Source organism: Stegostoma tigrinum, chromosome 8 (assembly GCF_030684315.1).
Source record: "Stegostoma tigrinum isolate sSteTig4 chromosome 8, sSteTig4.hap1, whole genome shotgun sequence".
NCBI classification, from domain to species: Eukaryota; Metazoa; Chordata; class Chondrichthyes; order Orectolobiformes; family Stegostomatidae; genus Stegostoma; species Stegostoma tigrinum.
The window spans coordinates 48849899-48862804 of NC_081361.1; the positions used below are offsets into that span (position 1 = coordinate 48849899).

At 43.1% G+C, this 12906-nt stretch overlaps 1 protein-coding gene across 5 annotated transcripts in view; it reads left to right on the forward strand.

Moving 5' to 3' along the window:
• ror1 (receptor tyrosine kinase-like orphan receptor 1) overlaps positions 1-12906 on the forward strand; it is a 280910-nt gene that overhangs the window by 47013 nt on the left and 220991 nt on the right. Inside the window, exon 1 of one of the 5 annotated variants that reach the window (XM_059647861.1) lies at positions 1423-1507. The exons of the other annotated variants lie outside the window; for them this stretch is intronic. Within the exon in view, the coding sequence (XP_059503844.1) occupies positions 1432-1507 (76 nt within the window). The 5' untranslated portion in view covers positions 1423-1431. Of the gene's footprint in view, positions 1-1422; positions 1508-12906 lie in introns of those variants that run through there. 5 annotated transcript variants of the gene reach the window in all.

Genomic DNA, 12906 nt, shown 5'->3' on the forward strand with positions numbered 1-12906 from the left:
AGACCTTTAGGGCCATTTGCTACCCCACTGCACCCCCCATCCTGTCTCAGAGTTGGTTGTAATGTTCCCGTGATCAGGTGCTTGAGACGAAATAAGGAAGTTGTTCTGACTGAAGTCCTTCCCTCACTCATGATTGTGCAGAGTTTACAAATGAATGTGGGACGCGGAGTGGGGATGCCAAACTGACAGAAACTGATTGACCGCTTCCAAAATAGTTGACATAGCACCTACCTTCACCCTCCTCAACAAAAAGAGCTGAGATCTAAAAGATAGCCTTGAAGAAAAAAGATCCTTGAATTGTCAGAGCAAATGAAAGTGAAGTGGTACATTAGTTGTAATTTAAGCAGTCGTGCCTGACATTCCTTCGTATGAAATACAGGGAGGCTAGACAAGGAGGCAAGCATTGAGAACACAAGGTCTCTTTTCCAGAGGGGAGCTGGGGGACATGCCCACTCAACCAGACGGGTGACATTTCATTTCATTACATTCACCAGTACTTTACAGATTCCAGTGTTGCTGGGTTTTACATAAAATAATTTTCTTGTGCTTTGTTAAATATTAGGAATCCAGTTTTCTCATCACTGCCAGCTTTGCATCGCTGTCTCTTGTGATCGTTCTAACATTTAATCCCATTTTCCCAGCCAGCTGCTCCTACTTCTCAGTCCTCAACATTGGCTCCTGGCTGCTCTTCTCTTTTTTCCTCCTTCTGTTTCGCCAAAGGCTTGCCTCCCCATCTCTTCCCCCACCTCGCAGCGGTACTGCTGTCATCTTTCTGTTACTTCCCCAGAATTGAGGGCTGCTTCTGGCTTCTTTGCTTCTACTCCAAAAGATTGAGCACTTACCTGACCATGCATCTCTGCAGCTCCCCCGTTCCTGCAGTCATACTGTACTGTGAAACCCAGTGGACTGCCTGACTGCAGGAAATTGGAAATATGAGGAAGCTAAGCAATCCCCCCGTTTCTGGGAAGGAATGAGTTTGAGTCAGATCTGCAGCAATGTCTCTTGAGGTCAGCAAGCAGGAGGAAAGTGAATATGTGCCAAACAGAGAAACTTAATCATGTCTGGGAAGCTACAGGTTGTTAAAAATGTATTCTTTCATGGTGTCACCGGCTGTGACATCATTTATTACCCATTCCTAACTACTCCAGAGAAAGTGCTGGTGAGCTGATTTCTTGACTGCTACAGTTTTGGAGTGTAGGGTCACAGCAAAGGATCAGCACGGGTGTAGCCCGGCTCAGATGTTACTTGCCATTCAACTCCAGTTTGGCTGAGGTTCTTTGATGCCACACTCAAGTGCTGCCTTGACATCAAAGGCAATCTCTCTCACTTTGCTTCTGGACTTCAGCTGTCTTAACCACGGCTGTAATGGGGCCAGGAACTGAGTGGCTCTGGCAGATCTGGAACTCAGCGCCCCCAAACAGGTTACTGCTGATGAAGTGCTGCTTCATAGCACCGTTGATGACTCATGCCATCACTTTACTGAGGACCAAGAGTGCATCAACAGGCGGTAAGGCCAGGTTGGATTTATCCTGCTTTGTGCAGGCTGACTTGGAAGAAATAAATATTTGTACACTGACTTTAGTTTTCTCTTTTCTTCCAAGATTTTAATCACTCTCTGCTTTAAAATCTAAAAGAGAATTAAATCCAGTTTGGGAAAGAGTTGTTTCTGTCTGGAATCTGAACTATGCATTTGTTTTTGAAGTTGTGTTTAATTACTGTTTATCGTTATCGGTCTCATATTCTCTGTGCTTTTTGAAATCAATGTCTGGTTTAAGGCTGAGGCTGATTGAAACGCAGAGAGCCGCTTAATACTTTTATGAAAACAGTGAAGTATAGGCTCTTGTGTTTTTGTTAGATCAAAGAGATATGGCCTGATTGACATGTATCAACCAGAGCAATAAGGATCTGTTGTTAACTGCTACATACGTCTTTGCTGAAAGTCAGTTTTCACTGCTTTGTGTGATGTGGTTTTACATTGTACGGTCCAGACCAGAGGGTGTCCTAGGTCTGCACTGAGATTGCTGATTTCACTGGGGCAACACTTAAGGTAGTAAAATGGGCTTCAGTTTCCAAGAACCTTGAGCGACTAATCAGTCAGTCAAGCACTCACTCCCCTGAGGTTTGTTACCAAGCCCCACCTTTCATAAAGGACATGTATAGATGCTAACTAAGTTACAGGCACGATCTGCCTGGAAGTTTGAATGAAGTAAAAGCCACTGAAGCATTCAACAGGTTATTGGCTGATTATTTAAATAGCAACTGTTTGCAAGGGCTAAGGGAAAATTCAGTCATGATGCTCATTTGGAGAGCTGGGGCAGACATGATGACTGCTTGGGTTCCTTCTGTGCTGTAATATTCAGTGATTCTGTGAGAATCCTACCATGGGTGAATGACCTGCTGTACATTCTGTTATCTTGAGTGAATAATAGCTGCTTGGATAACATCTTAGAAAGGAAATAATTAAAATTTACATCATGCTTCATCATAGCCCCTACAAGTAGCTATCCATCTTAATCTCACTTTCTGGCGCTTGGCCTGTAGCCTTGTAGATATCGGCTCTTCAAGTGCATATCCAAATATCAACTTTTGAAATGTTACGACCTGATGACCTTATTGCCTGCATCCAAGAATTCTAAAGGAAGTGGCTGCACAGATAGTCGAGGCATTGGTTGAAATATTCCAGAACTCACTGGATTCTGGAAGGGTTCCAGTGGATTAGAAAACAGATAATGCCATGCCCCTGTGCAAGCAGAGACCGAAACAAAAGTTAGTCTAATATCTGTTTTAGCAAAATTCTAGAGTCCATTGTTAAGGAAGAAATAGCAGAATATTTAGAAAAGCTGAATGCAATCAAACAGAAAATGGTTTTGGATGAATGAATGATTTTATTGTCACATATATATCTAGGAAGATACGGTGCAAATGTTTTGTTGCCACAATCCATTGCCATTTTGAGTTACAGAAAGAATAAGAAGAATTTACTTAAACAAGAGTTCATCTTCTGTTCAAATTGAGATCTCAAGCACGGCTCCAGGGCTTCTCTGAGGTCTCTGCAGGGTGTTCCATGCATCAAGGGGTCCCTGCTCAGGGTACAGCAACAATGAAGCCAATACCCCAGGGTTGCCCGGTTCTGCTGCTGCTGCCACTGCCTCACTGACACCACTAAGAGACCCTGCTCTGGGCCTACTGCAGCCTGGAGTCCCTGTTCCAGGCACTGCTACAGCTAGGAGTCCCCACTCTGGGCACTGGCATCATCACAGCTGACACCCCGCCTCTGTCACCAATAGTCCAGGGCCCAGGACACATGCAGCCAGGAGTCCCTGGTTCCTACACTGCCACTGCTGCCAGGAATCCTGATCCATGTCACTGATGCTGCAGCTGCAATCCCACCGACAACACTGCAGCCTCGAAGATGAAGAAAGAAAAAGGGAAAAAAGATGAAAAGGAGAGAGAGAAAAGGATGCCACCGGCCTGGACTGGATGGGCTCAGGAGCCCCAACAGTACCTACTGCGGTAGTGCAGCCAGCTGGAAAAATTGTGAAAAGGAAATCATGCGATAACAAGGCATGGAGCTGGATGAACGCAGCAGGCCAAGCCACATCAGAAGAGCAAGAAAGCTGTCATTTCTGAAGAACGGCCGAGACCCGAAACGTCAGCCTTCCTGCTCCTCTGATGCTGCTTGATGGCTGCGTTCATCCAGCTCCAAACCTTGTTATCTCAGATTCTCCAGTATCAGCAGTTCCTACTGTGTCTAAAGGGGAAATCATGTTTTGCAAATTTGCTCAGTGTAAAGTATTTGGATTTTTAGAAGGCATTTGATGAGATGAGGTGCCACACGAAATGTTATCACCCAAGATCAGAGCACAAGTTATTGAGGATAATGTGTTGGCTTTGATTAAGGATTGGTCAACACACAGAAGACAGTGAGTCGACATTAATGGGCCTTTTACAGGTTGGAAAGACATAACTCATGCAGCACCACAAGGCTCAACCCTCAGGCCTCAGTTACTTACTATATATGTCAGTGACATGGAAGAGGTAGAAAAGTGTAATGTAACCAAAGTAGGTTGCAGCACATGTGACGTGGATGTGAGGAGTCTGCCAGAGGATATAGGCTGAAAGAGTGGGCACAGAACATGGTAGATGGAGTTTAATGTAGGAAAGTGTGAGGTCATGTCCTTTGGTATGAAGAATCAAAAGGCAGACTATTATTTAAATGGAGAGAAGCTCCAAAAAAGTACAGTGCAGAGTGACCTGGGTGTCCTTGTGTGAGAAACTTAAAAGTGAGCGTACAGTTGCAGCAAGTAATTAAGAAGGCAAATGGAATTTTGACCTTTATTTCTATGGGGTTGGAATTTAAAAATGGGGAAGTCATGTTATGACTGTACAGGTTGTTGGTGAGGCTGCGAAAGGAATATTATGCTTGGTTTTGGTCCCCCATTTGAAAAAGAATACACTGGCAGTAGAGTGTGTCCAAAAGAAATTCACAAGCCAGATTCCTGGGATAAAGAGGGTGAGTTATCAAGAACAACTAAACAGATTTGGCTTTTATTCATCAAGGTGTACAAGAATGAGGGGTGAACTTATTGAAACATATAAGATTCTGAGGAGGCTTGATAGAATAGATGATGAGAAGATGCTTCCACAACTGGGGGACTCTCAAACCAGAAGATGTCATTTCAGAATAAGGGGATACTCATTTAAAATGAGATGCAAAGGAATTTCTTCTTGGTGGGTAGTGAATGTCTGGAACTCTCAACACCAGAGGGTTGTGGAGACTATTTCACTGAAATTACTATTACGATACGAACACAGGCAGCAAAATCAAATCAGCCTTCCTGTTTCTGCATTCACAACACAAAAAAAATTCAATAACCATCAAAATTGACCCCAATGATTCCTGACAAGACTTTTTGAATAACCAGAACCAGATTTTGTGAATAATTGATATCGGACACCAAGTTCATAGCTTGAACAAAAGAACTAACAGTTTATTATTAATACGGTAGCTTTAACAGGTTAAAATTAAGTAACTAATTACTGTGTATCACTCAGACTCAAATTTCTTTGCTTCTCACCCTCACTCAGATGAAGAAAGAGAGCCAAACAGACACAATTAAGGCATAAATCAAAGAAAAAATATAAATGAGATGTAATCGGCCACTTCACGTAAGCAGACTCCACAATCCATAACCTCACAGGCACATGGGATTGTTTTGTGTTTGGTTTCTAAAGACACCAATAGATGCAAGTAGCTTCCAGTGGGCTCTGAGGAATATTTACCTAATACTTTTATTCTCTGAGCTTTTATTCTCTGAACTTTCAATCCGTTTGTAATGGGAAAATAGCGAGGCAGCAATCAAACCTCCATCCTCCAGCTTTCTGATGATCCTTCTAAATTAAACACAGTTCAAAATGTCCCAATTCACCCTGTCTTTTAAACTCAGGTTAACAGAAAGCACAAAGCAGGTTTCTTTACTTAACAAGAGCTATCATTTATTGTAATTAAATAGATTCTAACTGCGAGTAACATATGACATAGGAGCAGAAGTGGGCCATTCAGTCCATTGTAATAAAATGTGAGGCTGGATGAACACAGCTGGCCAAGCAGCATCTCAGGAGCACAAAAGCTGACGTTTCGGGCCTAGACCCTTCATCAGGTCTGATGAAGGGTCTAGGCCCGAAACGTCAGCTTTTGTGCTCCTGAGATGCTGCTTGGCCTGCTGTGTTCATCCAGCCTCACATTTTATTATCTTGGAATCTCCAGCATCTGCAGTTCCCATTATCTCTCATTCAGTCCATTGTGTCTGCTTTTTTATTTAATGAGATCATCATCGATTGACAGTCCTCAGCTCCACTTTACTGTCCTTGTCCGTAACCCTTGATTCCCGTACTGATTAAAAATCTGTCTAGTGCAGCGTTGAATATACTTAACAACCCAGCTTCAACAGCCCTGTCAGGGAAGAAAAACTTCCTCCTCATCTCGATGTTAATTGTGAGACCTCTTAATTTGGGCTTGTGCCCTCAGGTCCTAGACTCTTCCATGAAAGGAGAATTTTTTTTCCACATTTATCCCCTCAAGCCTCCTAATAATCTTATATATTTCAACAAGGCCACCTCTCAATTTCCTAACCTCCGATGAGTACAGGCCCACTCAGGATCCGGCTTCTGATTCAGCAAATTGAAAATCCCAACAGCGATATCCTCTCTTTCCACTGCTCCCCATACCTTGTTGTTCCTTCTCCTTTAATAAACCTACACTTCCATTATCTTGCATTTCCTTGCTCACAATAGCTCCAATTGTGAACTGAACAAGAGTTGTGGAGATTTGGAGCACTCTGAAATGTGAGACTCTGGTAGCATCTGTATAGACAGAAAACACGTCATGTTTTAGATTATTGCCCTTTCAACGTAACCAAAACAGTAAATCTGTTTTCTCCCTCCGCACAGATTGCTGGCTAACCTGGGTATTTCCAGCATTTTCTGGTTTCATTTCAGATTTTCAGTATCTGCTATCTCCTGCTTTAGATTTGTTGTGAAACTGAGTTTTCCAACCACGGTGCTGCTTCAAGCATAGATGTAAAAATACTGTTTCAATATTTCACTTATTTATGTCTCTCTCTCTACTCAGTAATTGCATTCTTACATCTGAGATGGAAAATTACAAGTTTAAGCCAAGCTACCCAAGTACCTCATCTGGACTGAGACAACAGTGCAGTCATAAGTGAGCTGGAAATGGGGGGGCGGTGTGGCTGGATGTTGGCTGGATTGATCTGTAATACAGAATAAAGCCAACGGCATGGGTTCAATTCCCACACCATTGTGGTCACTGTAAAGGACCCTCCTTCTCAATCTCGTCCTCTACCTGAGGTGTAGTGACCCTCAGCTTAAAGTACCACTTGATCATCTTTTTAATGAGAGACTGACTTTACAACAACAACAAAAACAGAAGTTTCTGGAAAAGCTCAGCAAGTTTGGCAGCATCTGTGAAGAAAAAAAATCAGAGTTGACATTTCGGGACTGTGACCCTTCCTCAGAATTCCAGCAACTTCTGTTTTAGTTCCTGATTTAAAGCATCCGCAGTTCTTATGATTTTTATGGTGACTCTATCCTTAGTAAGGCTGTGCTGCTCTGTTTGCAGGGTTGTCTTTTAAATGAGATAGAAGTCAGGATCTCCACTGTGGATCTGAAAGATCCCATGGTCATTTGAAGAAGCACATGAGCCTTCTGCCAATTTATAAAGAAAGAGCTGGAGAAACTCAGCATGTCTGGCAGCATCTGTAGACAGAGAAACACAGTTAATGTTCTAACTGGCATGTGACTGTCCTTCAGAACTTGATTCTCTTCATTATCCCATGTGACATTTATCCCACCAAAACAGACAAACTGACTGCTGATTGTGGGATCTGACCGAGGGCAATTTCGCTGCCACACCAGGCTACAACAATATGAGTTTCAGAAGTTATTTGTGGTTATGACACAGTCAGGGACAGCCAGAGGACATGGAAGGTTTGATTCTAGATACATAGTCCATTGTATGACTGAGAAAGACTAATAACTGCAGCACAAGACAAATGTGTAACACATTTCAGCAGCAAAAGCAGACTGCCAGGATTCCGTCTTACAGAATCTGTGATCGAATGGAATAGCTGTCCAAATGAAACGAATTATAGGAAAGAGGAAGCCTAAAGAGGAGCAAAGATCCATGGAAAAGGGAAAGCTTTTGATGATGTCACTACTTATCTATTCTTTCATCAAGTTCTACCACTAAGCCCTGCTGTGCTTCTTAAAACCTGCTGCTTTCACCTTGCATTCCCATCTCTTATCGTATTTCCCTTTGCCAATCCTCTAAACATACTGCTGTTTTTAGTCAGTCCTTGGGGACAGCAATAGACTTTGAACTACCACATGTGAATCTGCTTCTGTTATGAGTCTCCCCTTCTTTGCTCCCTTTGGGCTGTTTATGTGTTCGCCCTTATCATTATGGCTGTCGTTTCTAATAATCCATCCCTCATCATTGCCCTTGGAGCCTGAGGGTTTGGGTTTTAATGAGTGCACAGGTCTCAGAGTTTGGGGTCAAAGTGCCCTTTGTTCTTTCTTCCAAGTTATGCAAATCCTGGTAGCAGAAGCACTCATTTGCAAAAACAGTTCTTGTCATTTTTTTTTCTCTCCGTAATAACATTTATTGAAGAACGGGAAAATAAAGATTCCTTTGTGATGCATTTACTTTGACAAATTCTTTTTAACAAAGTAGGCCCTGGTTTAATTTCTGGCAGAGTGAACACCGCTTTTATCATGTTTCCAGAGCATAAGGTTATGTACATAAAAGTATTTACTGGTTCGGAACGATGTCTTGCATTTGGTGTGTATCTGCTACATCGGTGAAAGAGAGAATGTAACAAAATTTTACACTAATACAAATGAAGCTTCTTTTTAATTTTGACTCCTTTCCTCTCCTCTCTTGCTGTTATCAATTCTTGTTAATTAAAGTTCTGCAGGTGCCAAATCCAATCTGGTCTTATGTCCAAATTACCTGCTTCATGGCTGAACCTAGAAAACTAGGCACTGGCACCTGCACATCTGTTAATATATATATACTGTATCCGCTGTTCCAGATGTCACCTCCTCTACATCGAGGAAACCAAATGGAGGCTTGGGGACCACTTTGCGGAACACCTAAGGTCAGTTTGCTACAAACAATTGCACCTCCCAGTCGCAAACCAGTTCAACTCCCCCTCCCACTTAGATAATATGTCCATCCTGGGCCTCCTGCAGTGCCACAACGATGCCACCCGAAGGTTGCAGGAACAGCAACTCATATTTCGCTTGGGAACCCTGCAGCCCATTGGTATCAATGTGGACTTCACAAGCTTCAAAATCTCCCCTTCCCCACTGCATCCCAAAACCAACACAGCTTGTCCCCTTCTCCAACCGCATCCCAAAACCAGCCCAGTTTGTCCCTGCCTCCTTAACCTGTCCTTCCTCCCACCGTCACCAACTCCCATCTCAAGCCCCATCCCAATCTCCTAACTACTAACCTAATCCCACCCCTTGACCTGTCCGTCCTCCCTGGACTGACCTATCACCTCCCTAACTCTCCACCTACACTCACCTTTACTGGCTCCACCCCAGCCTCTTTGACGGTCTGCCTCGCCTCCACTTATCTTCTCCTATATCCATTTTATATCTGCCTCCCCCTCACTCCCTATTTATTTCAGAATCCCCTTCACCTCCTCCATTTCTGAAGAAGGATGTAGGTCCGAAACGTCAGCTTTCCTGCTCCTCTGATGCTGCTTGGCCTGCTGTATTCATCCAGCTGTACACCTTGTTATCTCAGATTCTCCAGCATCTACAGTTCCTACTTTCGTTGGCAAAAGATTTTGCATTGGGGTGCATCACAGTCTAACCCATTTTTAGAAAATGCTTTCATGGGAATGTGAACATCTCTGACTAGGCCAGCATTTGTTGCCCATCTTGAATTACCCCTGAAAGGGTGATGTGGAGCTGCCTTCTTCAACTGTTGTTCAGACCCACGTGATGCTGGTGCACCAACAGTGCTGTTAGGAAAGGAGTTCCAGGATTCAGGCCCAGTGACTGTGTAGAAATGGTGATGTAGCTCAGGATGATGTGCAAAATCTAGAAGGAAACTTATGGATGGTTCTGCTGTTCTTCTCCTTCGAGATGGCAATGGTCACAGGTTTGGAAAATGTGTTGTGAGTTGCTGCAGGGCATCTTGTAGATGGTGCATACGTGTTGGCAAGGGAGGGATTGAATGCCTAAGTGGCGAATGAGGTGCCAGTCAAGCAGGCTGCTTTTTTTCCTGGATGATGCCAATCTGATTGAGTGTTGTTAAAACCAGAGTCACCCGATCAAATAGAGTGTATTCCATAATGCTGTGGTCTTGACTGTTTTTAGTTGATTCTTGGACCTTGGAAAGACAAGAATTATCTGCAGAATTTCTTGACTCTGACGTGCTCTTTTAGCCACTCTATTAAATGGCTGGTCCAGTTCAATACTTCTGGTAAGGTGTAACCCCCAGAACATTGACTATGGGTTTCCAGCAATATCAAAGGGAGATGGTTACATCAAGCCTGGTGTGAGCCTGGTACTTGTGTGACACAAAAACTGTGGCCAATTGTCAGCTCAAGTCTGATGTTGTACAAGAATGGCTGCATATGGACACAGATTCAGGAGATGAGAATGAAAATGAACATGGTGCGATCATCAGTGCATATCCCCAGTTCTGCCCTTACGATGCGGGGGGTTGGGGGGGGCGTGGGGGTAGTCGTTGATGAAGCAGCTGAAGATGGTGAGGCTGAGGACATTACCCAGCGGAACTGGGCTGTTCTAGTCGAGTAGCTGTGTGTCTACCTGTGCATCAAAAAGCCTGGGTTCAACTCCTACCTGCTCCATAGGTGTGTCATAACATCTCTGGACAATTTGATTAAAAATACCCGGCCTGTAATGATATCCTGGAGCTGAAATGATCGACCTCCAACAACCATAATCATCATCTTTGTGACAGGTATGATTCTGACCAACAGAGTTATTTCCATAATTCCCATTGTCTACAGTTTCATTAGAGCTCCTTAATGCAGTACAGATTCATGGGGCCGGTGGCGGAGACGGGTTTGGGTCCAGTATGAGACCTGGTGACATCAGCAGCAGCTATGTCGCCAAGTTGGGCCTGAAGTGGATTCATGGCAACAGTGCAGTCGAGTCCGGGCCAGTGTGGTATGGCGGCATGCTCGTCAGTGAGGTCCAGCGAGGACTCATAGTGGCAAGGGCGTTGATGGATGCAAGATAGCGCTGAAGTGTGGCAACTTTTGTTCCAGCAGCAGTGGCGCACCACAGGGGCTTTGTGTCTGGCCACCAGATCCATGGCAGAGCACTTAACAAGAAGGACCGTAAACTTGAACACTATTTCGTTATTTCTATATTTTTCTACCTCTATATTCTGTGTTTTGGTTTATATTTCTGTGTTTGAAGACGATATCGGAGTATGGCGACACCATACACTTTTCAGTGTATTTTGTAACAAAATAATTGTGACAATAAATAAATCAAACCTAAGATCTAACATAAAATGCCATATATGGTCAAATGCAGCCTCGGTGTCACTCTCGTGTCATCTTCTACCCTGACATTTACACGTGCTTTCCCTAATAGAGCCAGTGGCTATTAATTAGAAGGATTTTGATCTTCTCGTTATGTTTGGTGTACTGGTGCGATGCCACTAACCACTGCTGTACCGTGGGTAACTCAGTTCTGAGTAGAGGTCAGCTACATGCTACGTTCTGCATATCAGTCCCAGTTGTACCAGCTTTGTCTCTCTCAGTAGCACCATTCATACCTCTGAATCTGAAGGTCGTCAGCTCAAGACCCTGGAGACTTGATGGTAATAATGAGAGAGTGTCACATTTCCCCATAACTAAAACGTAAAACACATGAAGGACATTCAGTCCAACTGATCTTTTTCAGTGTTTACACTCCACACAAGCCTTTTTCCACTATCAGTACCTTGTGCCCCTATTTTTCGATTCTTTTTTTTCTGACATGTGCACCAAGGCTTCTCTTAGATATGTCGTTGTAAGAAACTATGTGTGACAGTGAGTTCTGTATTCCCACTACACCAAGTATTCAAAACTTCTCCCAAGTTTTTTCTTCCATTTATTATTAGCTAGATCATTTTTAGGCTCCCTGTTTTGGACTGATCACATGTGAAAGAAGTTACACAGGCACCATAAACAGTCCTTTACTTGTTTTAAGAGCCTAACAGGTCACCTCTTTACCAGAGAAAAGAGCCAGTTTAATAGATCTTGAAAGATACAACCTCTTAATTTTTGGTAACAACCTTGTAAATTTTTTGACACTTGCTCCAGTGGTTTCAATATCCTTTTTGTATTACGGAAACCAGAACTGTGCACAGTATTGTAGTGCTTTGGAATAATGGAGAGAGGCAGTCGCTCGTGGTGTTACTGGACTAGAAATTGAGAACCCGGGGCTAATGTTCTGGAAACATGTGTTCAATCCCCACCTTGTTAGATGGTGTGAGCTAAATTCAATAAAAATCTGGCACCTTGAGTGTTGTCAAGTTGGGGAGCGTACTTGTGGATTTGGAAGCAGGGAGTTAGGATTTGGTATTTGTAAAATGCTAGGGGAGAAGCATTGTGTGGTCCCTTTAGAAGATGATGTGCTAGGAGAATTAAAATGCATGTCTTTGAGCAGCAGCTTGAAAATTTGAAAGAAGACAGAGAGCACCAGAATTGAAATATTTATATCAAAACCCCAGAGCTAACTGCCATCCATCAGAGCTAACAGCCCTCAGCTCTCAAGAGAGAATTGCTGGCCCTCACAGCCTCCTGAATGCCTTAGAGAGAGCACTGTATTAATAATGAAGGGTATCTACAGTGCACCTAGTCAATACTCCTGACAGAAGAATCAATGGAGAAGGCACAGAGCAGTCCAGAAGACAACTAACCTGGCTGTAATTTCGAGAGACTAAATTCTATTTTATTTTATAAAGGTGAGACTTCGAACAACATACAATTAGAATCTTATTATAGTCAGGAATAGTTAGTAGTTAGAAGGGATTTATTCAGTTTGATAATAGTTTAGTTAATTTGTTCACTGTTAGAGTTAGATAAATAAATTGTTACTTTTTAATCTTAAAGAGACTGTCAGGGATTTATTTTACTTAACCACCAGAAGTTGCTGAAAGGCAGCTGGCACAACTTTTTGCACTCTTTTTAGAGATTATAGGACGAGCTGCTTCTGTTTGGGTATTTTGGTTTTAGTTCCCAGAGGGAGGGCTAACCTCTACATTATAACACAAGGTAGCCCAATGGCAGTCATTGTCATACAATCTATTTGGTTTAATAATATCCATTAGGGAAGGACACCTGC